The 24,813-nt window shown below is 46.1% G+C and overlaps 1 protein-coding gene across 1 annotated transcript in view; it reads left to right on the top strand.

Annotated features, from left to right (window-relative positions):
• COL6A3 (collagen type VI alpha 3 chain) overlaps positions 1 to 24,813 on the top strand; it is a 291,731-nt gene that overhangs the window by 254,272 nt on the left and 12,646 nt on the right. Inside the window, exons 44-45 of the mRNA XM_069225565.1 lie at positions 14,662 to 14,841; positions 16,250 to 16,303. Coding sequence (XP_069081666.1) covers positions 14,662 to 14,841; positions 16,250 to 16,303 — 234 coding nt within the window. The remainder of the gene's footprint in view (positions 1 to 14,661; positions 14,842 to 16,249; positions 16,304 to 24,813) is intronic.

Raw genomic sequence — 24,813 nt, 5'->3', positions numbered from 1 at the left:
TGGTCCCTGATTGTGAAGGGCTTTTTGGGTGTAGATCAGCATCTTAAATTGACAATTCTTCTTAATGGTGAACCAGTGGAGCTTTTTGAGGAGGGGGTGGTGTGGGTCCCTTTGGGGAGGTATAGGATGAGTCAGGTCACTGAATTCTGTATGGTCTGTAGCCTCTTTAGGAGGTGTGTGGTGATACTTATGTAGAGTGTATTTCCGTAGCCCAGCCAGCTGGTGACTAGGGCTTGAGTAACGGTTCATCTGGTGTTGACAGGGAGCCATTTGAAGATCGTACGGAGCATGCGAAGAGTGAGGAAACTGGCAGAAGAGATTGCATTGATCTGGTTTTTCATGGTGAACTTACAGTCCAGGGTGGTACCAAGATTGTGATCATGGCCTGTCGAAGTGGGCACTGGTCCTGGTTCTTTAGGCCACCATGAGTCATTCTACAGGGAGGTGTTGTTCCTGAAGATCAGCACTTCCGTTTTGTGTTTGTTTTAGGCAATAGCTATTCATCCAGTCGGCAATCCCCGTTGCAGGAAAGTCACTCTTTTTGGCATGATTACCCTCACTTTTGCCTGCTACCAGTGTACTTAGACCGTTTTCACTGGGATCCTGCTAACTATTACCCCAGTGATTGTGCTCTCTCCCTCCAAATTTGGTTACTTTGGCCTGTTGGCCACTCAGTTCTGCCATCTTGAAACCAAGACGTGCAGAGGTCCCTCTGGACATCTGATTGGCCAGGTCTGGCAGGTGATGTCAGAGACACCTCCGGATAGGTGGTCACCTTACTAGGTGACCAAACCCCCTTTTAGGGCTATTTAGGGACACCCTTGCGGGTGGGTCCCCAGATTCAATGTGCAAGACTGCACCAGGACTCCTCTGCATTGTCCACTTCCACTTCTGGCCTCTGGAACCACATCCGGACTCTTCAGGAACCGACAAGTGTGCAGCTTCTGCGACAACCTTTCTGTGCAACATGGTTTCTCCGGCTCCTTCCAGCAACTGCAACATAGCCTCTGCTGTGCATCCTCTGAGGTCAGCAAGACTTCAGCCTGCAACAAAAAACAAGAAAAAAATCTCCCTTGGAGTGAAGAAGTCACTTCCCTGCATCTGCAGGCACCAACTGCAACTTTGTCCGGCTGCGTGGATCTTCTCTCCTTCTGGAACCACGTGGATCCTGCATCACAGGTGGTGGTCTTCTTGGTCCTCTCTGCAAGCTATCCAACCTGGGAGATGGTGAGCCCTTGTCTGCCTTTGCAGGACAGTACCCCTATGCTCCGCGACTCTTGCAGGTACCAAGGCTTGTTGTCTTCTGCTCCAAGGGATCTTCAGGCTACTACTAGCCCCAGCCCCCAGTACTTCTTCCTGCCAAGCACAGTCTCCTCCCTGCTGCTCCAGTGACGTGGGACTCATCTCCAGGTGTGCTGATTGGGTCTCACTGTATCTTACTGTGCCTGCTGCCAGTGGGTTGCCTGCAGGGGCTACAACTGCTTCTGTTGACTCTCCCGATTGCCAAGGGTAACCCCAGTCTCCCCTCCAAGGGTCGAGTCCCCTGGACATTGCTGGACCTCTTCAGTCTTGCAAGTCTTCTTTTGCTCCTCTTGCATTTGCCAAGGGTTGTTGGTGGTTCTCCAACACCACTAACCATCTGCGACCCGACGATCGACGTGAGACACCTTCTGCACTGCTCCAAGGACTCCCCTGCAACTCCTGAGCTCCACAGCTGGTCTTCTTCTTCTTCCCCCATCAACTCAGATCTTCACCTACGGATGGGTGGATAGTGGCTCCTGCCCACACTGGACACTCCATCGTGGACTGGACTCTGTCCCCTTCTTCTGCAGGTTTTCTTCTACCAGAATCCACCTAGTTTCTTATAGACTGGTCCAGTTCTTATACAATCCTTTTTCCAAGTCCTCCTGTTAGTCTTTGGGGGGACCAAGTACTTACCTCTGCTCTCCTGGTCGCTGGGGGTCGCTCAGGTACTCACCTCTTGGGCTTCCTAGTTCTTCCAGCTCCCCTCTAGCAACTCCATATCCTTAGGTGGATGACTTCAATTCACATTCCACATTCTTATTATATGGTTTGGCTCTCCCCTAGGGCCTTCACTATTTTCTACCATCCTTGCCAATGCAATTTGTGTCTATGCTAAGTTCTGATTGCTACTGTGTATATGTAGGAAGCTGGCTCTGTATATACTATATCAAAAAGAGATATAGGGCCTCATTCTGACCCTGGCGGTTGAAAACCGCCAGGGCAGAGTGCCGCGGAAGCACCGCCAACAGGCTGGCGGTGCTTCATGGGCAATTCTGACCGCGGCGGTAAAGCCGCGGTCAGAAAAGGGCAACCGGCGGTTTCCTGCCGGTTTACCCCTGCCCCAAAGAATCCTCATTGGCGGCGCTGCTCGCAGCACCGCCATGGGGATTCCGACCCCCTTCCCACCATCCTGGTCCTGGCGGTAAAAACCCAGGGGCATGGGCACTGCAGGGGCCCCATAACAGGGCCCCATTCAGATTTTCAGTGTCTGCAAATCACGACGGGTGCCACTGCACCCGTCGCACACCAGCAACTCAGCCGGCTCCATTCGGAGCCGGCTTCATCGTTGCTGGGGCTTTCCCGCTGGGCGGAATGACCCCCATAGTGTGCACAGAGTGCAGGGGTTCCACAAGAGGCACAAGAGGCTTGACAGAGGCAAGAATAGATAATACTAATGTCTATTTATGGCAGTGTGGTCGAGCAGTTAGGCTTATCAGAGGGTAGTGTTAAGCATTTGTTGTACGCACACAACCAATAAGTGAAAACACACTCAATGACTTAACTCCAGGCCAATAGGTTTTTATATAGAAAAATATTATCTTGTTAATTTATTTCTAGAACCACAAACATATTTACAAGGTAAGTACATTAAATGGAAGGTACTTTGCATAGTAATACTTAGGACTTTGAATAGAATCAATATTGTACACAGTTTTCTTTAAAATGGCAAAAAGATATTTTAAAAGTGGACACTTTTCAACAGTTCCTGAGGAGGTAAGTAAAGTACAGTTTCTGAGGTAAGTACCACACTTACAGGTTAAGTCTCTGGGGCATAGGTAGCCCACCGTTGGGGGTTCGAGGTAACCCCAAACACCCAGGACCAGCAAAACGGGGCTGGTCAGGTGCAGAGGTCAAACAGGAGCCAAAATAACGTGGGTGCTCCTATGGAGACAGGGGGTACTCTGATTCCAGTCTGCTTGCAGGTAAGTATCTGCATTGTCGGAGGGCAGACCAGGGAGATTTGGAGGAGTACTGGAGGGGCCCCAAGTAGGCACAAAAACCACACCCTCAGAGGCACGAGGTGGGCGTGTGCAGTGTGCAAACAGCGCGTCGGGTTTTCAATAGAACTCTATGGAGGAACCCAGGGGGCACCTAGCTGCTGCAGGCAGGGCACGGGGGCCTCTCGGGCAAGCTACCAACTGGGGATGGGTGAGGGCCGCCTGCTGGCCATTGCTGCACCAGTGCTTTTTCACGCGTCAGATATCTTCGTCCCGGGCAGTGGAGGTCAGGAGGGGTCCTCGGGATTTCCTCTGCAGCATCGTTGTTGGGGTGCAGAGAGGGCAGCCCAGGGTGGACACGTCATGTGAGTCACCTGGGGTCCTCTCTGGATATTTGGTTTCTCTGGACATGGGCCGGGGGCGTCGGGTGCAGAGTAGTTGGACTCACGCTTCTGGAGTGAGGTGAGAGTCTCTTTAAAGTTGGTTGCTTGGTCTTTTCTTTGGACAGGTCCTCTGTCAATGGCGGTTTCTTGCTCCTTGGTGAGGCAGGCAGTCCCCTGGAGGCTTTTCAGGAGTCACTGGTTCTGCATTGCTTCATTTCTTGCAACTTTTCAAAGTAGGAGACAGGCTGGTAGGGCTGGGCCAGAGTCAGATGGTGTCTCCTTCTCTCTTCTGTGGGGTTTTCAGCTCAGCAGTCCTTCTTCTTTTTTGAGGTCATCAGAAATCTGAAGAGCTGGGTTCAGGGTCAACCCTAAATACTAAATTTAGAGGTGTGTTATGGTCAGAGGGCAGTAGCCAGTGGCTACTGTCCCTGAGAGTGGCTATACCATCCTTGTGACCACTTTCTCTGGGGAGGGGGACACATCCCTATCCTTATTGGTCCTAATCCCCCAAAGCAGGATGGAGGATTTCTCAATGAGAAGGTCACTTCAGCTCTGGACACTTAAGGGGTTTTCCTAGCTAAATGGGTGACTCCTCCTTGTTTATCTCATTATCCCTCTGGACTTGCCGCCAAAAGTAGGGGCTCATCCGGGGGGGGGGGGGGGCATCTCCACTAGCTGGAGTGCCCCGGGGCACTGCAACTTCAGGCTTGAGCCTTTGAGGCTCACCGCCAGGTGTTACCGTTCCTGCAGGGGGAGGTGTGAAGCACCTCCACCCAGGACAGGCTTTGTTTCTGACCACAGAGTGCACAAAAGCACTCACCCCATGTGGTCAGAAACTCGTCTGAAAGTGGAAGGCTGGCACAGACCGGTCAGTCCTGCACTAGCAGTTGGGCTAACATACAGGGGGCATCTCTCAGATGCCCTCTGGGTGCATTTTTCAATAAATCCCACCCTGGCATCAGTGTGGGTTTATTGTGCTGAGAAGTTTGATACCAAACTTCCCAGTATTCAGTGAGGCCATTATGGTGCTCTGGAGTTCGTATTGACAGACTCCCAGACCATATATTCAATATAGCTACACTGCACTTACAATGTCTAAGAATGGACTTAGACACTGTAGGGGCACATTGCTCACCTGTGGTATAGTGCACCCTGCCTTAGGGCTGTAAGGCCTACTAGAGGGGTGACTTAACTTTGCCACAGGCAGTGGTTTGTGGGCATGGCAGCCAAAGAGAGGGGTGCTATGTCGACTGTGTGTTTTTCTCCCCACCAGCACACATAAGCTGCAAGGCAGTGTGCATGTGCTGAGTGAGGGGTCACTTAGGGTGTCATAATACATGCTGAAGCCCTTAGAGACCTTCCCTGGTCACAGGGCCCTTGGTATCATGGGTACCTTTTACAAGGGACTTAACTGTGTGCCAGGGCTGTGCCAATTGTGGAAACAATAGTACAGTTTTAAGGAAAGAACACTCTCTGGGGCCTGGTTAGCAGGGTTCCAGCACACTTTCAATCATAGGTGGCATCAACACTAGGTAATAAGTTGGGGAGGGGGTAACCATGCCAACAGTGGCACTTTCCTACAAGTACATTTTTAGAGGTGCATAGTCACAAAAAGTTTCAATAAGGAGACTAGGCAAGGCTCAGAGGATAACGTGAAGTAAAGTGCTCTTCGTTTGGCAGAGAGCCAGCCAGCCGTGTGCTGGTAGGAGGGGTTGGGCTTCTGTTTAAAGAAGTTGAAGCTGGTCTCTGTAGCAAAGTTTTTACCCTTGTTAAAGGGAGAGATTGTTTAATGTTAAAGGTTGTTACTAAATAAACACACCCAAACACAGGGCCTAATGTGATAGATATCCCGTCCGCCGTATTACGATTCCATTATCTCCTATGTGGATCATAATACGGCAGACGGGATATCCGTCACGTTTGTGAGGAGTATTTTCCTCTGCCAAGACCTAAATCAGGCCCACACTCTAAAAACAAAAATGCAAGGGAACATCAGTGGACAAAAGTGAAAAGAGAATGGATATGGCTGCTGAAAAAAACATCCATGGGCTTTCATCGTTACTATCTAAGACTTTAGCCTTCCTGTGAATATCTCTTGGAATTCTTGGCCGTGGTCCTTTCTTGTCTGTCACAAGAGTCTGGTATCTTTGCACACTTTTTTTCCTATCATTAAAAGCATTCTTCCAGGTTCTTGCACTTTTAAGGTAGCAGCTACAGACTGAGCTACAGGCTCCCACTGTTAAGTGCCATTTACTGCCACAAGGACTATAATGTCAGTGTAGAGCATTTGTGGAATGTTGTTTTCATCGAAGCAGCTAACGACTTCAATGGTGGGGACAGCTTAAAACAGAAAGCCACAAAATCACCCTCTTCGTCCTCAGTTTCATACCCGAGAGCCTCTTGCTTTGAACGGTGCATGGTGACTGAAGTGTTTGGACACCAGCTGACCAGCGCGGCCCAAGTGCCTGAAGGGCGAACACCACCGCCCTGTTTGTGACCTGTGTCTCTCGACATCTTGGCACAGCCAGGATTTCGAACAGCAATCTGTGCTGCATAACTTGGAATGCATTTCTCTTCATTAATTCGTGGATTTCACTTGAATGTCACTTTCCTTTTTCAGCATCACGCCATCCCACTGCATCTCAAACATTCTGGGCAGATTGTGCTCACAGGCCCCACTTCTTTGTCCGTCTCTACGAGGTAGCAACACTGCACGTCTTCACCAGCCGTGTTGTCCTCAACCTTCCATGCATTTAACACAATTTCCATGAAAGTATTTATTTTTTCCCAGTTCCCCCTTAGCATATTTTATGCCACAAACCTTTATTCTTAAACAAAACCTCTTCTGTTGTGTACTTACTTATTGTACTCTATTGACACCCCTGAGGTACTTAAATGTGTCTGTCACATCTTCCCCCTCATCCCTTGGAGACGGTGCATATCAAAGGTTTCCCATCTGTCTTTGCACGTTTTCTAGTACAGACGTTTCACCCTTTTATTGCCTCTCCTCTATATTATCGCTTTAGTGTCTGAAATGTGACCTCCAGAACTGCACTCCATATCTAACATCAGAAATATACATTATATTCCAGACGTGGCTTGAGAAAGGGACATAGTTCTCCACAGTTCTTCAGATCTACCCTGCATAGATGGAAGCAATGCTCTAAATGTTTGTGTTTTTTATCTGCAAACTACGTGCTTCCTAACTCATTTGCTTCTAATGGCTAGAGCACACAAGACATCTTGGTTCCATGCGTGCAGGATGGTATTCTAGCTAAAATGACTCGTTTCCAGAAGTTTCCAGTGTTTGCAATGATTTGTCTATTAAATTTGCTTATGTTGTGTTGCCAGTTGTTCCGATTAAGTGTAGTTTATCTTCCCTCTTGTGTGGTGCGTTTCTAGAGGTGGGCCTAATCTAACTGGTGGATTCTGTCTAGGAGTGGGTTCACTACCTGGACCGTGTGTTAGGCATCCTATAGAGATGGAGAATATAACAGTGTAAATCCAAGTGCCTTCATTCTAGTATGCCGACCAGGAAACTCCCTCTTCATGTATCTCCCTGATAAAAAAAAAGGGCTCAGGATAGTTGTGTGCTCACCAAGTTAAAGGCAGCACAGAGGTTTAGCAGAATGAGCATGCTAACAGAGAGTTGTATGATGGAACCCTGCATGAATTTACCCCGCATGCCTTTGCAACGCAGTCACTACCCCGACATTACCACGCATTACTTTACCACGCAAGTCGTTACAACGACTTGCCTTAGGGGCGCTGGACTTTAGAATAGTATAAATTATTATTCCAGCACCAGTCTATGCAACAGTAGGAAAGGTGTTGGACTTAAAAATCTAACACCAGTCCAACAATGCATCCCCTAAAGCAAGTCATTGTAATGAATTGCAGGTTAAAGGAACATGTGGTAATGTCGCAGTCGAGGTAGTGACTGCTGTGTAAAGGCAGGTCTTTGTTGTGACTAAGGGGTAAAGGATGTTTCCCCTAAAAGAGTAAAGATCCGATGTCACACCATGCTGTAAATAGTCCCGAGTGGTTTAAGCCAGGATTCCGTGGGACTCAATTTGGGTGTGATGTTGGTTTGAGATCACATTTCTCTGAGCCTCGAGTACCATGATTCTTGTGACTGCTTGATAAAGGCTGTTAACGGATTACCCAGGGTCTCTGCAAAGACTACAACTATGGCTGCTGAGTTGAAGGTCACTACAAACAGTAACACTACCTAGATCTACCATTAGATAGAGGCCACTACTTAGACTTGAACTTCAGCAACAAAATATGCATGGAATTTAATTAGGCACCACATCAATGCTTGTAAACAGATAGTCCATCTACATTTACCCTCACCATAAATACTACTCAATTCCTAAATCTTAATTCTGAGCCTAATTCTTACCTTAACCTTTCACTTCCCCTCATGAAATTGCTGGGCCTTACTCTGCCGTTTGAGCCTAAATCAAATCCTAAACCTAAGCCAAGAATTTACTCAATCATTTTACCTAATCCTAAACATAGCACTAAGCCCATCCCTAAACGTCAACCTAAATTTCAACCTAACCCTAATCTCAGCCCTATGCCCAACTGTAAATCGTACCAAAACCCTGAATTCTTCCTGAGTCCCAAGCGTAACATTCTCCTTAACCCTAATATTAATTTTAAACTAACTCTACTCTTTACTCCAACCTTTTTCCCTGATCCATAATCTTACTTCCATCAGTGTGGTGTTGCTGAGTGTAGCCATACTGAAGATGTGTATGTGTCAATGGAAGGAAGCTGGCCTGGTGTGTTTTGGACACCTATGGTGTTATCACCTTTTACCAGCTATCCCCTATGAGTGAAGTGTAGGCAGTGTCTAGGAAGCCAGGGCTTTCTAGAGGTATCTGTGAATGAGCAGCAAAGACTTGTCTAGGAGACATGCAAAGCTTATTCAATACCACTATAGTCACACAGCACTATCACACATGAAAGAACTACAAAGTGTTACAAAAATAAAGGTACGTTAATAAAGTAACACAAATGCTAGAATACTGAATAGGCAGTCCCCCAACTGAAGGTAAGTAAACACACTTTTATATATACACTAGCAATCAGTAAAGAGCACAGAAAGCAATAAGTATTGGCAAAAGTATAGATAAACAGTGAGGGCCCTAGGGGAGGGCCAAACCATATACTAAGAAAGTGGAATGTGAAAGGCAGTCCCTTACCCAAGGATGTGGAATCCGTAGAAGGGAGCTGGAGGAACTAGGAAACCCAAGAGGAGAGTACCAGAGTGACCCCCAGTGACCAGGAGAGGAGAGGAGAGGTAAGTTCCTGGTTTTCCCCAAAACCAACAGGAGGACTTTTGAAAAGAATTATGTAAGACCCAACTAAGACTGGAAGAACCCAAAGGTGGAACCTGAAAGAAGAAGAACTACAAAGGAAGGGGACACCAGTCCAGTTCGTGTTGGAGTGTCCGGTGATGGCAGGAGCCACAACCCACCCTTCTGTGCATGCAGGACCAGGTCGACGGTGGCCGAAGAAGGCCAGCAGTGCAGCACCAGTGTGCCACGTCGGTGGTTGAGATGCCGTCTGTCATTGGTGTTGGAACACCACCAACAAGCCTTGGCAAATGCAGGAGATGGATAAGATGTTTTGCAGGGCTGAGAAGGACCAGCAAATCCCAGGGGACTCGACCCAAGGAGGGAAGTCCGAGGTGACCCTCAGCAGTCAAGGAAGTCACAAGAAAAGGAGGCAGCCCCCACAGCCAACCCACTGGCAGCAGGCACAGGAGTTGCAGTGAGGCTCACTCAGCACACCTGAAGAGGAGTCCCACGTCGCTGGAGCTGCAGATTGGAGACTGTGCTTTGCATGCAGGAGTGCTGGGGGCCGGCGCTACACAGAGCCTGAAGATCCCTTGGAGGAGGAGCATACAAGCTTTGGTGGCTGCAAGAGTCATGGGGCACACAGGTACTGTCCTGCAAGGAGAGGCAATGGCTTACCGTCTCCCAAGTTGGACAGCTGGTAGAGAGGACCAAGGGGGCCACTCCAGCTCACCACCTGTGATGCAGGATCCATGCAGTTTTGGAGAAAAGCAGATCCATGCAGTCGGTCATGGTTGCAGTTGGTGCCTGCAGAGGCAGGGGAGTGACTCCTTCACTCCAAGGGAGATTCCTTCTTACTTCTTGTGCAGATTGACGACTCACCACCCTCAAAGGATGCACAGCCTGGGAAATATTTCATTTGCTAGAAGTAGCCGGAGAAACAATGTTGCAGAGTGGAGTCATCGCTGTAGTTGCAGATTGTTGGTTCCTGGAGGGTCTAGTTGCAGTCCCAGTGGCCAGAAGATGAAGTAAACAATGCAGAGGAGTCCTGCTTGAATCTTGCATGTCGAATCTGAGAACCCACCCAAGAGGGAGACTCTAAATAGCCCAGGAAGGGGGATTGGTCACCTTGCAGGGTGACCACCTATCAAGAGGGGGCTGTGATGTCACCTTCCTGACCTGGACACTCAGATGCTCCCAGCGGCCTCTGCCCGCCTTGGATTCAAGATGGCAGAATCAAGTGGCTACCTGGAGGAGCTCTGGGCACCACCTTTGTGGTGGTGATGGACAGGGGAGTGGGCACTCTCCTTTCCATTGTCCAGTTTTGGGCCAGAGTAGGGATTGAGGTCTCTGGACTGCTGCAAACCAGTTTATGCAGGGAGGGCACCAAATATGCCATTCAAAGCACACTGGTGGTCTGAGGAGGCTACCCCTCCCAAGCCATTTCACACCTTTTTCCAAGGGTAGATGGTGTTGCCTCCCTCTCCCACAGGGGATCCTTTGTTCTGCCTTCCTCTCCTTCAGATGGTCAAGCCGCAGGAGAGCAGAAGCCCATCTGGAGGGTGGCAGCCGTGCAGACTGCATGCAAAACCCTGAAAGACTAGTAGGAGCAATACTGGGGGGGTCCTCTAAGGAGCCCCCAGAGCGCATGGAATCATACAATCAATACTGGCAACAGCATTGGTGTATGATTCTGAAATGTTTGATACCAAACATGCCCAGGTTCGGAGCTACCATTAATGAGCTGGACACAGGTGGTGGCTTCCCTGCACTTATGAAGTCTAGTGCAATAGAGCTTGAGTTAGTAGGGACACGTTTGCTCATGCAGGGTTGCCCTCACACACAGGTGCCCTCACTCTGCCCTCTAGGCTAGGAGGGCCTGCCATAGGCGTGACTTACAGTGACCTGGTGCAGTGACCTGTAGTGAAAGGGTACTTGCACCTTTTCGGACAGGCTACATTGGCAGGCCTGTAGACACATTTAGCATGGGCTCCCATGGGTGGCACAATACATGCTGCATCCCATGGGAAATCCCTGGTGCCCAATGCCCTGGGTACCTAGGTACCATATAGTAGGGACTTATATGGGGGCACTAGTTTGCCAATTGTGGGGTGTACAAAGTCCTAGGCACTCAAATTTAGAGGGAGAGAGCACAATCACTGGGGTCCTGGTTAGCAGGATCCCAGTGAAAACAGTCAAAGCATACTGACACCAGTCAAAAAGTGGGGGTAACCATGCCAAAAAGAAGGTACTTTCCTACATCAATATAATGAGGATGTAGTCAATTTTTTGTCATCTGGGTGATCTGGATGCAGAGTAGGTGTGTGCCAAGTCTTTGCGGGCTCTGTTGCCTCTGAAAGGCGAGGGCACTTATATTGCCTCAGCAAGCAATAAACTGGAACTGTTCTCATTGCTAGCCTTTTTTTAGAAGGTCAGAGGGTTATATTGGGGATAGCTAGCACAATGCCTGCTCTGACTTTGTCAACTTTCTCTGCGATGAATGTAGTTGAATGTAGTTCGGCTGTTGTAGAGCTTTTGTATTTGGGTGATGCATTGTGGAGTGACTCATTTTTGTGCCACTTTGAAGAGTTGCTGTTCATAGCCTCCAGTGCAGTATCTGGCAAGTAGTCTTGCTTACTTACCAATTTAAATTAATTTGTGATATATAGTGTGCTTAGCCGGTATGTTTGTGTTTTTTTCAGGCCTATGTCCAAATTAAAACCTTTCTTGCTCAGGTTTAGAGGGTACTTGAAATATGGGATGTTTGAGTTTGCCCTTCCAGAGAGGGCAGGAGGGTTCTGCTAGCGCGGTGCATACAGTAATAGGCTGAGCAGAGATTAAGGCGGTGTTTGGTTTTCTAGTTGGATTGGGTATTATGGTTTTGAAGCAGTAGTACAGTAGCATTATGTTATATGGAAAGAGGGTTTATTTTGTTTGAAAATGTTGCCCTCTTGGTTTTGTTATGGAGCAAGGTCAGCACGCTCAGAGAGTCAAAAGGAGTCAGCCTGGGTGGCCTGATCCTTGTCTAACATCAAGTTTATTTTGAGTACATTTATATGAAACGGACAGAACATTGTTTTGTTGGGCATTAACAGAAACGTAACTGCGAACCGAGCTGAACTCCCCACTTGGTGTGAAGTAGGTCTTGGGTACCCAGAGGCATAGCTTCTTTTGGTGCAGCAGGTAGAGGGGCTCCGGGGCCCAGGGGCGCAAAGAGCCAACTGACTCTTGGTTATTGCTGCATGTCAAAGTTCAAACAGCGACAAGGGTGCCCATTTCCTTCCGTGCACTGGGTCCCATGATATGCTGGCTGCGAACTCTGGGTGCCGCTGGGAGTGGGCATCGGTATCTACAGGTCAGTCTTCCTCAACACCTCAAGGAAGTGCTCCAGTGCCTCTGGCACCACGGCTCCTCACCTCTGGCTCTCAACTGGCAGTTTAGGAGTTAGAATTATCCTTCATGGCTGATTACAGTACCTACCCTCTAAAAACAAAGCTGTAGTATTCACTATCCATTTTAACCCTGGTAGGATAACTCAGAGAGTTCAGTGTTCGTCGTTGAGTTCTGTGTCCAACCTGCCCCTGGTTCAAATCCCTTCAGGTACAACTCAACGTGTTACCCTTCCAGGATCAAAGGAATTAGTATCCTTGAGATGAGTAATAGCATCACCTCTTTACTTATTGTGCTACAAAAAGGAGCTAGTATGTGCTGACTAAAAACAAAGAATGAAAACGCTCTGCAGCATTGCTGCATGTGTTATTGGCTCAACTGCAGAGAAAAGCCAACTGCAGAGAAAAGTGTGCAACCTGCACATTATAGGTTCGAACCGTGGTGGTGCTAACTCAGCCTTTCTTCCTCCAGAGGTCGATTAAATGAGAAACAGTCAGCTAGGTGATTACGCTGTTAGCCCTCTGTAGATGAGTTGTCATGCCTGTTGTGTTACTGGCAAAGGGTAAACAAAGAGCATTTATTTATGGAAAGGAGGGAACCCCATTTTAGCCTTCTCATATTAGGGATACTTCGGGATATGGAGGGCCAGCTTTTATTACAGGGCACTCAGTGTAGGCTTGGGGCCAGAGGGAGGAATGTGGCAGTCGCTTCAGCACATCCAGTGCGACTGGCTGTTGTTTATTTCTGTGTGGTCCCTACAGCTCAGGGTATATGTATCAGCAGTTTTCAGCATGCACTTGATGTCATAAACATCCATCATTCTAGACGTCTGTGTACTTCTGTGGTAAGGGAGTTTGTAAGCAGAAAGTTTAAGGTCTGCATACCGTCTTCTGTCTTCTCTAAACAAACCCCCCCCCCCCCGAGTCTACTCACAAAAGACCTGGGAAGCAAGTGCAGAAGAGATGTGTTGGAGAGACAGTAGTGTGGCCAGTGTGACATGGCCCCCAGTGGAAGGAAGAAAGTGGGCCCCTGGCAGCTGTTTAAATGATAAAGTACAGAAATAATCAGGTCTCAGTGGGATTCCCAGGCCTCTTTGGCCCGGTGCCACTGCACATGCTGCATCAATGGAAGCTACGCGCCGGGGTTGAGACAGAGAAGCCGACTTTCTGCCCGACAATGGGATTGAAATGCCTGAGTGTCCGGGTGAAGAGTATGGCAGTCAAGTGGAAGACGGTGAGGGCAGGGCGTTGAGGCTGAGGGGGGCTTTCATGAGATCGAATGGACATTAAAGATAAGGAAGTTCAGTGTAACGTCCAAGGACGAAAAAGAACTTCACGTTACCACCTGCAAAACCCCTCATCATCTTGACGTCTATGAGAAAAATCTCATCAGATTGGAATACTTTACCGATTTGAACGTTTTACAGTTTAACAATATGCCATTACTGTGTTCCTTATACAACTCTGTAATTCTCCAAAACGGGAAGCAGAAAGAGTCCTGCACCAGACCACCTTGAAGACAATCTTTGCTAAGCTCAGTAACCTTGGTTGTCACTTTTGCCGCAGATCTGAGGTACAGAACGAATTCCTGCCACAAATTCCTGTAGGTGGCCGAGCCCCATTGAGTGCCAACTACTGCCACCTACGAGATACAGAATCCCGTCCATGTCTCAGATCTCTAACCCAGGGGACTTCACAGATTACTTGCAGTGCACGTGGTTGCTCCTTAAGATGGTGCCAGGCAGATTCTTCATACTTCCTTGTGTTCTGAAGGTTTGAGGCGAAAGCAATACAGAGGAAGAGTCAGTTTGAAAAAAACCCAACCATGGCAGCTGGAGAAACACTTACATTATAGTTACTTAAACCTATAGTGTTCTGACAGTTAGATTATAAGGGGCAGGGTTATTGGGGTCGAAATGCAGCTTTCTGCAGCCATTTTGGAATAAGACAGACGCTGGCTGGCCTATAAGATAGATAGAATGTTGATATGGCTGAAGCATAGTCACATGCTGTGTTAAGCCAACAGGCCTAACATAGCAAAGAATGATAGGCTTCCTTGTGAGTCACACGTGTCAGGCTACTTTCGTATGGCTCACTGTTTCTTACCCTCAGTGGCCTTTTAGTGGCCTGATTGAAACCCTCCTGAACATACTTATCTACCAGTCAACCTCTGCCATGTGGGTCAAAAAGTGTCTTTGCTCAACACAATGGGAAATATAGAGCAAAAACATGAGGAAATGCAACAAGAGCAATAGAATTTTTAACCTTTACATTTTTTTTCTTTTTTTTGTGGCGGCTGCGTTTATAAATTATAACTTTTGCCCATTTTGAAATTCAGATTTGACAGATCCTTGTTTGATGGATTTTGACATGGGCATGCAGTGCACGGAATTTCAGGTTAAATGGTTCTTTGACTACAAGCACGGGATCTGCACCCAGGTTTGGTATGGTGGGTGCGGCGGTAATGAAAATAAATTTGATACAGAAGCTGAGTGCCTCAGCAGATGTTCGAAGCCATGTAAGTACCACATGGGTGCTGCTACTTTTACTTGTTTGACGTTTCCACACAAAATGCACCTAACCAGACAGCCCAAGCTTCCCTGATCCCAAAAGATATCAATTTTCCTTATTCTCGCAAAAATATCCTTGTAATTGACTTAGATTGATCAATAAATTGCTCCTAAATCTCCCTGTGATCTATCACATTGGCTCTCTTATTCCCTGAATTTGTTCATACAGTCTTAAATCTCCCTGGAATGGACAGAGGTGATGTAATGAACAAACAACATGTTTTTAGTTGCATTTACTAAATGCACAAGTGCATTCTGGGGAGCTAAGTGGTCTTTATACCTTTGTGCGACCTTACCCAGTAGGGTCTCAACGGGTCCAGTCTCCACACTTGGGCTGTCTGCATATTAAACAAACAAAAATGCAGATATCCTTGCAGAGATTCTGTGGTGTTGTGAGGTAAAGATGTAAACTGGAGTGGTTAAAGGCATGTGGTGGACTGGGTAGGTGTGGAAGGTTGGTTGGAAAATACACACAATGAAAACACATTTGATGCATGCGGAACACGTTTGTTATTATTCTTTTTTCCATTCTGAACCAGGTTGTTTATGGAAATATCCATCTTGCAGTCTATCTAGAAGGTACTCCTTTTCAGAGCATTTTCCATGCACCTTAAGCAAGCTGTGTAGCACACTGTGTTCAATCACCCTTACAGAGATGTTCAGTTTCACTGAGGATGATGACTAGTAAACAGTCATCTAGGGATAGACCAATGGCTGCAGAGAGACACTGGTGTAATGAATAAATCTACCACGCTTGCTGTCACCGCTTACTGAAAATTCTGGGAAATGTCTCTTAAAATGGGTGCCTTTCTGACTGGCTCAGATGCAGAACAATAACAAATAGGGCCACGAATTTCAAGGGACACAGGCCTGCAAGATAAGAAGAAAATGTAACTTCTTATACTGGAAGAGTAGTTCTGTTCTGTAGGATTTATATCCTGAATAGGTGCTGTATTCTTCACAGATGTGTCTTTGCCTCACAACTCCACTGCGTTGTTGTTGCAACTTAGTTTTCTCCGTTGCCTGTTGTGGATTCAGACTCAAAACTAGCACTGGAAAGTCTTTATACCCTCCTTACTTTAAGTGTCTTCACTTGATGAATGTGGCACAACATCCCCTTGGTTGGTGTCATGAGATGCTAACGGTGTTCTGATAGCATTTAATGTGTTTTATTAATAAGAATGTAAAGGAGACAGCATGTACAGTGAATATTGTGCCTCACCACTGACCGTGATGTCGTCATCCAATCAAAATACTTGTCGGCCCAGTACTGCCCTATTGAGGATATTTCTGCCTAGAGTGATTGCTCAGTATGGAGATGCATTGCTGACACCTGACCACCATTGTCTCCTACAGCAGCTGAGAAAGTCATCCTACCATTGCCAGCAGTAGAGGAGGTCTCATCAGCAGGTAAAAGCCCAGCCAGCTTAACGCAGAGCCAAACCCTCTGGGTGCCAACTGCCTGAACGTTTGTGCAGTCCGCTTGCCTGTGCAGGGATAGGCTAGGGTGTTTTTAACTCCCCTCTGGCAGGCACGGCAGTGTTGTTGTGGAGTGCATGAACACCCTGACTGCATACAGACTTACAACTGCTCAAGGAAAAGGAGCTAACTGCGCTAAGCTTCCGCTCTGCTTTCAATGTCATGCTTATATTAATGGATGACAAAATGCTGCTTATGTTCCAATAGAGCTTGCACAACCCTCGGAAAATTATATCAACTGGTGAATTATAGCCTTTTATGAACATGTTGTGATAACTGCTCCATAGAATTAATCAAGAATGGCACAGGATTGGTCTATACCACGTTAAAGTCACCAAAGCTTGTGTCCAGTCATCAACCTGATCATCCTTTCACAAATGTCAGCCCATAGATCCAATCACCAGTAAACTAAACATCCACCCACACATTTCCACTATTAACATAGTCATTTATCCACACATGTATCTACCATCACCACTGTCAACACATGGAAGCACCAAACATACACCCATCTATTGTTGTCCTAATATTAATACAGTTTTCCAATCCATCAATCTGATCTTGCTCTCACGCATGTATCCATTACTCTATATAACTACCCTTGAATGCCTGCAGTAAGAATCAATGGATGAACCAAGGCATGTATTCGTTAGGAAACCACATGGCCAACCGTAATTATCCATGTGTCAATCTAGTATTCCCCAATATTAATTTTACCCACAAACTCAATCAGCCATCCGTGGATGTATCCACTGTAACTTCATACATATATGTAGAATTAAACCACATGTCCACTTAAGCATTTCCAGGCATGTGTCTACCCAAAATCCGAAACATCCTTCCACTTATGTTTCCAACACAAACATCTACCACAAATGCACAGGCCAGTCTCTCAGCATCTTTCCTGAATTCCCTGATTATATTTCTGAGCAACGCACTTTTCTTCCTTTTTAACTTTCTTCCTTTGTAAACTTTTTTCTCCAAAACTTTGTCCTATTATCTTCCTCCCTGGTCTTTTGCTCCGTTTGTTCTCGACTCATATATATTTCCCATCCATTCCTTCACCACCTGTGCCTATATGCATCCATTGTACCGTACTTTCACACTTCAATTCCTCATTTTCTTGAATTACATCCAGCAGCTTATATCCTTCTTCTGCTCACTTGGAAAAGTATCCCCTCCTTTCCCTCTTCGTTCCATGTTCCTTTTCTTGAATTCCATTTGTATAATACCTTCATCCCTCTGTTATCGCTCTCCGTTTTCTTCATTTATTACTCCAGTCCCCTTATGCAGTACACACACTTGTACTTTTCTGTCTCCTCCATTAGTTTCTTTGATTTATTTCTGTATTTCAAAGGCTTTTCCTTATATCATCTTGTTCTTCATTTTCTGTTCATGCTGCACTTGCTTTGATACTATCTTTTAGAAAAGAACAATTAATGGTATGAGGTCGCCTCTAAAGTCACAAGCATAAAATGTAAACTTAGTCAATAGGCCTGGCTTTGACTTTATTTAGTATTCAGACCTGGTGCATGACATACAAAGCAGTGATGAGCCATGCACCTCCTAAGTGCCAAAAAAACTAAATATTTCAAGTGAGAAGGCAAGCCAATGATCCAAAACTGGGCTACACTGAAAGTAAAGAAATGTAAAATCGTAAAGACATTAAGGCAAGCCTTTTGTACATAAACATTCCACAAAAACAATTCTTGACACTCTAAAATGATCCTAACTGAATGCATTTAGAGGCATGTATCTCAGTGAGACCTCTATTTGCATCTTTCTGGTACTCCTTTCACATCTTGTATGTGGTCTGTCGTAGAATACTTAAATTATGGATGCATGCTATGGAAATATTAAGTTGCAAATCTTCCTGAGTGGCAACCCCTTTCCAAAGGTGGACAGACATAAAAGAAACAGGGACAAACGGATTAACTTTTGAGCTGTGACAACAAAAAATTGATAACTCTGTAAACCTCAGGCCAACCCTTGGACTCCAAAAGATTTGGGGGCATACTTACAAGCCCCTTGCACCTTACTGCGTCACATTAGCATCACTTTTTTAATTAAAACGTGGCATTAGGAAGGCTTTTTTGCTGCGCCGTATTTACAAAGTGGAGCAATGCTTGCTACTGTCACACATTTGCAACCAGCTCCAGGTCCTTTTCCTGCCTTTCGGTGCAAGCTTCTGATGCTGTCCATGACTGCAAGCTTCTCACTCTGCTGACAAGTGGAAGTGTCTCACAGTTTCAACCAGCACCAGGTCTTTTTACTGCCTCCCATTGCAAGCTTCTCATACTGTCCATTACTGCAAGCTTCTCACTCTGCTGACAAGTGCTAGTGTCTCACATGTTCAACCAGCTCCAGGTCCTTTTACTGCCTCCTGGTGCAAGCTTCTCATACCGCCGATTACTGTAAGCTTCCCACTCTGCTGACAAGCGCTAGTGTATCACATTTTGAACCAGCTCAAGGTTCTGTTACTGCCTACAGGTGCAAGGTTCTCATACTGCCCATTACTGCAAGCTTCTCACTTTGCTAACAAGTAATACTGTCTCACATTTTCAACCATTTCTAAGACATTTTACTAGCTCACAGTGGAAGCTTCTGATACTGCCCATTACTGCAAGCTTCTCAGTCTGCTAACAAGAGCTAGTGTCTCACATTTTCAAACAGTTCCAGGTCATTTTACTGCCACCTGGTTCAAGCTTCTTATGCCGCCCATTAATGAAAGCCTCTCTCTCTGCTGACAAGTGGTAGTGTCTCACATTTTCAATGAGCTCCAGGTCCTTTTACTACATCCCGGTGCAAGCTTCTGATACTCTTCATTACTGCAAGCTCTCACTCTGCTGACAAGTGCTAGTGTCTCACATTTTCAACCAACTCCAGGTCCTTTTACTGCCTTCTTGTGCAAGCTTCTCATACTTCCCATTACTGGAAGATTCTCAATCTGCTGAGAAGTGCCAGTGTCTTACATTTTCAACCAGTTCTAAGTCCTTTTACTGCCTCCTGGTGCAAGCTACTCATACTGCCCATTACTGGAAGATTCTCAATCTGCTGATCAGTGCTACTGTCTCACATGTTCAACTAGCTCCAAGTCCTTTTACTGCCTCCCAGTGCAAGCTACTTATACTGTCCATAACTGCAAGCTTCCCACTCTGCTGACAAGTGCTAGCATCTCACATTTTCAACTATCCCCAGGTCCTTTTACTGCCTCCTGGTGTAAGCTTCTGATGCTGCCCATTACTGCAAGCTTCTCACTATGCTGACAAGTGCTAGTGTCTCACATTTTCAACATGCTCCAGGTCCTTTTACTTCCTCCTGGTGCAAGCTACTGATGCTGTTCCTTACTGTAAGCTTCTCACTCTGCTGTGAAGTGCTAGTGTCTCGCATTTTCAACCAGCTACAGATCCTTTTACTGCCTCCCAGTGCAAGCTTCTCATACTGGCCATTACTTCAAGCTTCTCAAGCTGCTGAAAGGGCTAGTGCCTTCCACGTTTAACCAGCTCCAGGCACCTTTACTGCCTACAGGTGCAAGCTTTTCATATTGCCTTACTGCAAGTTTTTCATTCTGCTGACCAGTGCTAGTGTCTCAAATTTGCAATTCCTTTTACTGCCTCCCAGTTCAAGCTTCTCTTACTGCCCATTACTGCAAGCTTCTCACTTTGGCGAGAAGTGCTACGGTCTCGCATTTTCAACCAGCTCAAATTCCTTTTACCTTTCCACAGTGCAAGCTTCTGATACTGCCCATAGCTGCAAGCTTCTCACTCTGCTGACAAGTAGCAAGTGTTTCACATGTTCAGCCAGCTCCAGATCATTTTACTGCCTCCCGGTGCAAGATACTCATACTGCCCATATCTGCTAGCTTCTCACTCTGCTGACAGGTGCTAGTGTCTCACATTTTCAACCAGCTCCAGGTCCTTTTACTGCCCCCTGGTGCAAGCTTCTGATGCTGCCCATTACTTAAAGCTTCTCACTCTGCTCACAAGTGCTAGTGTCTCACATTTTGAATCAGCTCAAGGTTCTGTTACTGCCTACAGGTGCAAGGTTCTCATACCGCCCATTACTGTAAGCTTGTCACTCTGCAGAAAGGGCTAGTGTCTTGCACTTTTCACCACCTCCAGGTCCCTTTACTACCTACAGGTGTAAGTTTTTCATATTGTCTCTTACTGCACGTTTCTCACTCTGCTGACAAGTGCTCAAATTTGTAAGTCCTTTTACTGCCTCCCGGTTCAAGCTTCTCATACTGCCTATTACTACAAGCTTCTCCGTCTGCTAACAAGTGCTAGTGTCTCACATGTTCATCAGCTTCAGGTCCTTTTACTGCCTCCCAGTGCAAGCCCTCATACTGCCCATTACTGCAAGCTTCTCATTTGCTGACAAGTGCTACGGTCTCACATTTTCAACCATTCCCAAGACCTTTTACTATCTCACGGTGCAAGCTTCTCATATTGCCCATTACTGCAAGCTTCTCACTCTGCAAACAAAAGCTAGTGTCTCGCACTTTCAACCAGTTCCAGGTCATTTTACTGCCACATGGTTCAAGCTTCTCATGCTGCCCATTAATGCAAGCCTCTCACTCTGCTGACAAGTGCTAGTGTCTCTCACATTATCAATGAGCTCCAGGTCCTTTTACTTCGTCCCGGTGCAAGCTTCTGATACTGTTCATTATTGCAAGCATCTCACTATACTGACAAGTGCTAGTGTCTCACAATTTCAACCAACTCCAGGTCCTTTTATTGCCTTCTTGTGCAAGCTTCTCTTGCTGCCCACTACTGTAAGCTTCTCACTGCTGACAAGTGCCAGTGTCTTACATTTTCAACCAGTTCCAAGTGCTTTTACTGTCTCCCAATGCAAGCTACTTATACCGCCTATAACTGCAAGCTTCTCACTCTGCTGACAAAGGGCAAGTGTCTCACATGTTCAACCAGCTCCAGGTCCTTTTACTGCCTCCCGGTGGTAGCTACTCATACTGCCCATAACTGCAAGCTTCTCACTCTGCTGACAAGTTCTAATGTCTTACATTTTCAACCAGTTCTAAGTCCTTTTACTGCCTCTCGGTTCAAGCTTCTCATACTGCCCATTACTGTAAGCTTCTCACTCTGCTGACAAGTGCTAGTGTCTCACATTTTCAACAATTTCGAAGTCCTTTTACTGCCTCCCGGTGCAAGCTTCTCATACTACCCATTCCTGCAAGCTTCTCACTCTGCTGACAAGTGCTAGTGTTTTACATTTTCACCCAGCTCCAGGTCTTTTTACTGTCTACAGATGCAAGCTACTCATACTGCCTATTCCTGCAAGGTTCTCACTCTGCTGACAAGTGCTAGTGTCTCACATTTCTACTCAGCTCCAGGTCTTTTTACTGTCTACAGATGCAAGCTACTCATACTGCCTATTACTGCAAGCTTCTCACTCTGCTGACAAGTGATACTGTCTCACATTTTCAAAATGTTCAAGGTCCTTTTACTGCCTCCTGGTGCAAGCTTCTCATACTGTCCATTACTGTAAGCTTCTCACTATGCTGATAAGTGCTAGTGTCTCCGATTTTCAACCATTTCTCATCCTTTTACTGCCTCCCAGTGCAAGCTTCTCATACTGCCCATTACTGCAAGCTTCTCACTCTGCTGACAAGTGCTAGTGTCTCACATTTTCAATGAGCTCCTGTTCCTTTTACTTCCTCCCTGTGCAAGATTTCTGACACCGTTCATTACTTCAAACATGTCACTCTGCTGACAAGTGCTAGTGTCTCACATTTTAAACCAACTCCAGGTTTTTTTACTGCCTCCTGGTGCAACTTCTCTTGCTACCCACTTCTGCAAGCTTCTCATTGCTGACAAGTGCTAATGTCTTACATTTCAACCAGTTCTACGTCCTTTTACTGCCTCTCATGTAAGCTTCTCATACTGCCCGCTACTGCAAGATTCTCAGTCTGCTAACAAGTGCTAGTGTTTCACATTTTCAACCATTGCCAAGTCCTTTTACTGCCTCCCGGTGCAAGGTACTCGTACTGGCCAAAACTGCAAAATGCTTACTCTGCTGACAAGTGCTAGTGTCTCACATTTTCAACCAGGTTCAGGTCCTTTTACTGCCTCTCTGTACAAGTTTCTCATGTTGTCCATTACTGCAAGCTTCTCCCACTGCCTACAAAAGGCAAGTCTTCCACACTGCTCACTGACGCAAGTGCACTAAACTGCACAGTGACGGAATCTTCTCAAACGGGCAACCAGTGCTAATCTAGCTAGCTTAGGTGAATGGGAGTGGAGGCCTGAATCCAAGCCATTCAACCTTTAGGATTTCATAGAAGACGCAACCTTAGGGCTCCTTTTCCAAAGTACATTGAAACAGTGTTGATAGTAAAGTGGGGTTCTGGGAGAGTCCTTGCAAAAAATGTAGACCCTCTGCTGCTTATAAATGGTTGAAGCAGGCAGCTATTTCATGTTTATTTATGAAACAAAGATTTCTGTCTGTTAATCTGGTTTGAGGTACACTTGAGGAAGAGCCAAACATACATTACTGCTTGTCATTATCTGACTGCAAACTAATCCTTCCGAAGTTTACTTTCTTTAATGACTCAATTTGGAAATCCTAGAGTTCGGGGAATGTTAAGCCGTATAATGAGATGATAACGTTCTTCTGCTCTGCATTTTATAAGGTAATGATCCTGTCCTGGGGCTGAATAAACAGGGAGACCGAGATCAGATGGTTTGTTAGCTCGTAATGCAGTAGTTATCGAGTTAAGTACAAAGAAGGCCAGCTTCGTAATGACGCTGGAACATCTTGGAGCAAGGACCAACACATTAAAAGAGCCGCAAAAGCAGAACATTATGAAGCAAGGTTGCCAATTTAGCTCCAGAAACGAAAAAAAAGAAAATGTTATTTCATGCCATGTTATGTCGAAAAATTTAAAACGTCCACACCACAAACTGAGCCATCTAAGCCGGTATTTGGCAAACCCAGCAGGGAAGAGTTTAATGGACCAGCGATGCCTAGGGTTAAAACTTGGTGCCAAAGCTTCTTAACCTGCATGGCACACTGGGAAATATTTGTTACCATTAACTAGCCGCTTGAACAAAATTGCTCAATTGACATAATTTGCCTGTATTAAAAAGACTAATCACGCAGAATAAAGTGCTGGTCGTATTACTTTAATTACTTTATTATTCAGACGACTTCGAGCCTCACATCACTTGGATCCACCCTGGACAGAGGACACCAAATTCACCCTTAAGGAACTAGGTGCCCTAAAAGCAAAGATGGCCTGGTACTATTTCGCTTCTAAATAAAAAGAAAGTTTTTTCCAGACAGCAACTTCAGAACTGCTGTTTCGGTCCTTAAACACCTGCATCTGTATGGCAATAACATCCTGCTCCAGGGCGTCCGAGCAGTTCCAAATTTGTGCCAGTAGTTGTCGTTGGGGCCCACTGACACTCATAATTTAGCACTGGCACTTACTTTCCTTATCTGACACTTACCAAGAGAAAACCAGAAAGGGGAAAGCAGGAGGCAGAGCAACAGGGGAGAGAATGTGGTGTAATGGCCAGGGCTGCCAATTTTGGAGCTGGGGAACCTGATTCAAGTCTCTGCATCAGTTTAACATCCTGTTATTCTGGGCAAATCTCTTAACCTTACTGTGCCTAAAAAGAAACAAATAAATAATATATCCTTGTTTAATGTAACTGGTGCTCATGTAAAGTGCTCCAGTACCGTTGGGTCAAGTCCACACTATATAGAACTGCAAAATATATAAAAGACGCAAAAACCTCACAAAGGGAGAAGGCAAGAACGTGCAAGAGTGAGATACTGGGACAGGGAGTGTCTGGTAGTGTTTTAAAGAGGCATGAGGTGGAATAAGACTAAGCTGCTTTGGCATTCAGCATGCTGGCATTTAATAACAGGTGCAGTAGTCTTCTAAGCAGAGCTTTGGCCAACAGCACGTTTTTGCATTATACAGACCACATTGCAAAGGGTTACTCTTCAAAGCTAGGGCAATCATATCAATACTTGTATTGCAGTGAAGTAGTTTTAGCAGTTGATATGAAGTCAAATGTTCCTGGTCCACCCACTGACTCACCACCCAAAGTAACATATTTTCCCTCTCGTCCTTGGTCGCGGACACCACCCTGGTGGTGTCAGGGGTCTGGTTAGGGATGCCTTGTTTCTTGGAACAATTATTGGAGTCCCACTAGCCCAGTAATCACTGGCCTAACTGTAGCAGGGTAGTGGCAGACCAGGATACCAGTCCAACCGAGTACTCTTAGTTGAAATTAAAAAAAAGGTGGAGGTCTGTACCACAGAGCCACTGGTCATAGTTTAGAGTTTCTGATAGCAGGACACCCATGGCAATGGTGATGCTTGCTATTAGTGAAGGACAAGGAAGGACAACGTTGGAGACTGTGCAAGTCCTGGGACAGGGATCAAGGTTTCAAATTGTAAGTTTTTAAACA

This window comes from Pleurodeles waltl, chromosome 3_1, assembly GCF_031143425.1.
Source record: "Pleurodeles waltl isolate 20211129_DDA chromosome 3_1, aPleWal1.hap1.20221129, whole genome shotgun sequence".
NCBI classification, from domain to species: domain Eukaryota; kingdom Metazoa; phylum Chordata; class Amphibia; order Caudata; family Salamandridae; genus Pleurodeles; species Pleurodeles waltl.
The sequence above is the reverse complement of the archived record's forward strand: the minus strand, read 5'-3'. Positions and strand labels throughout refer to the sequence as shown.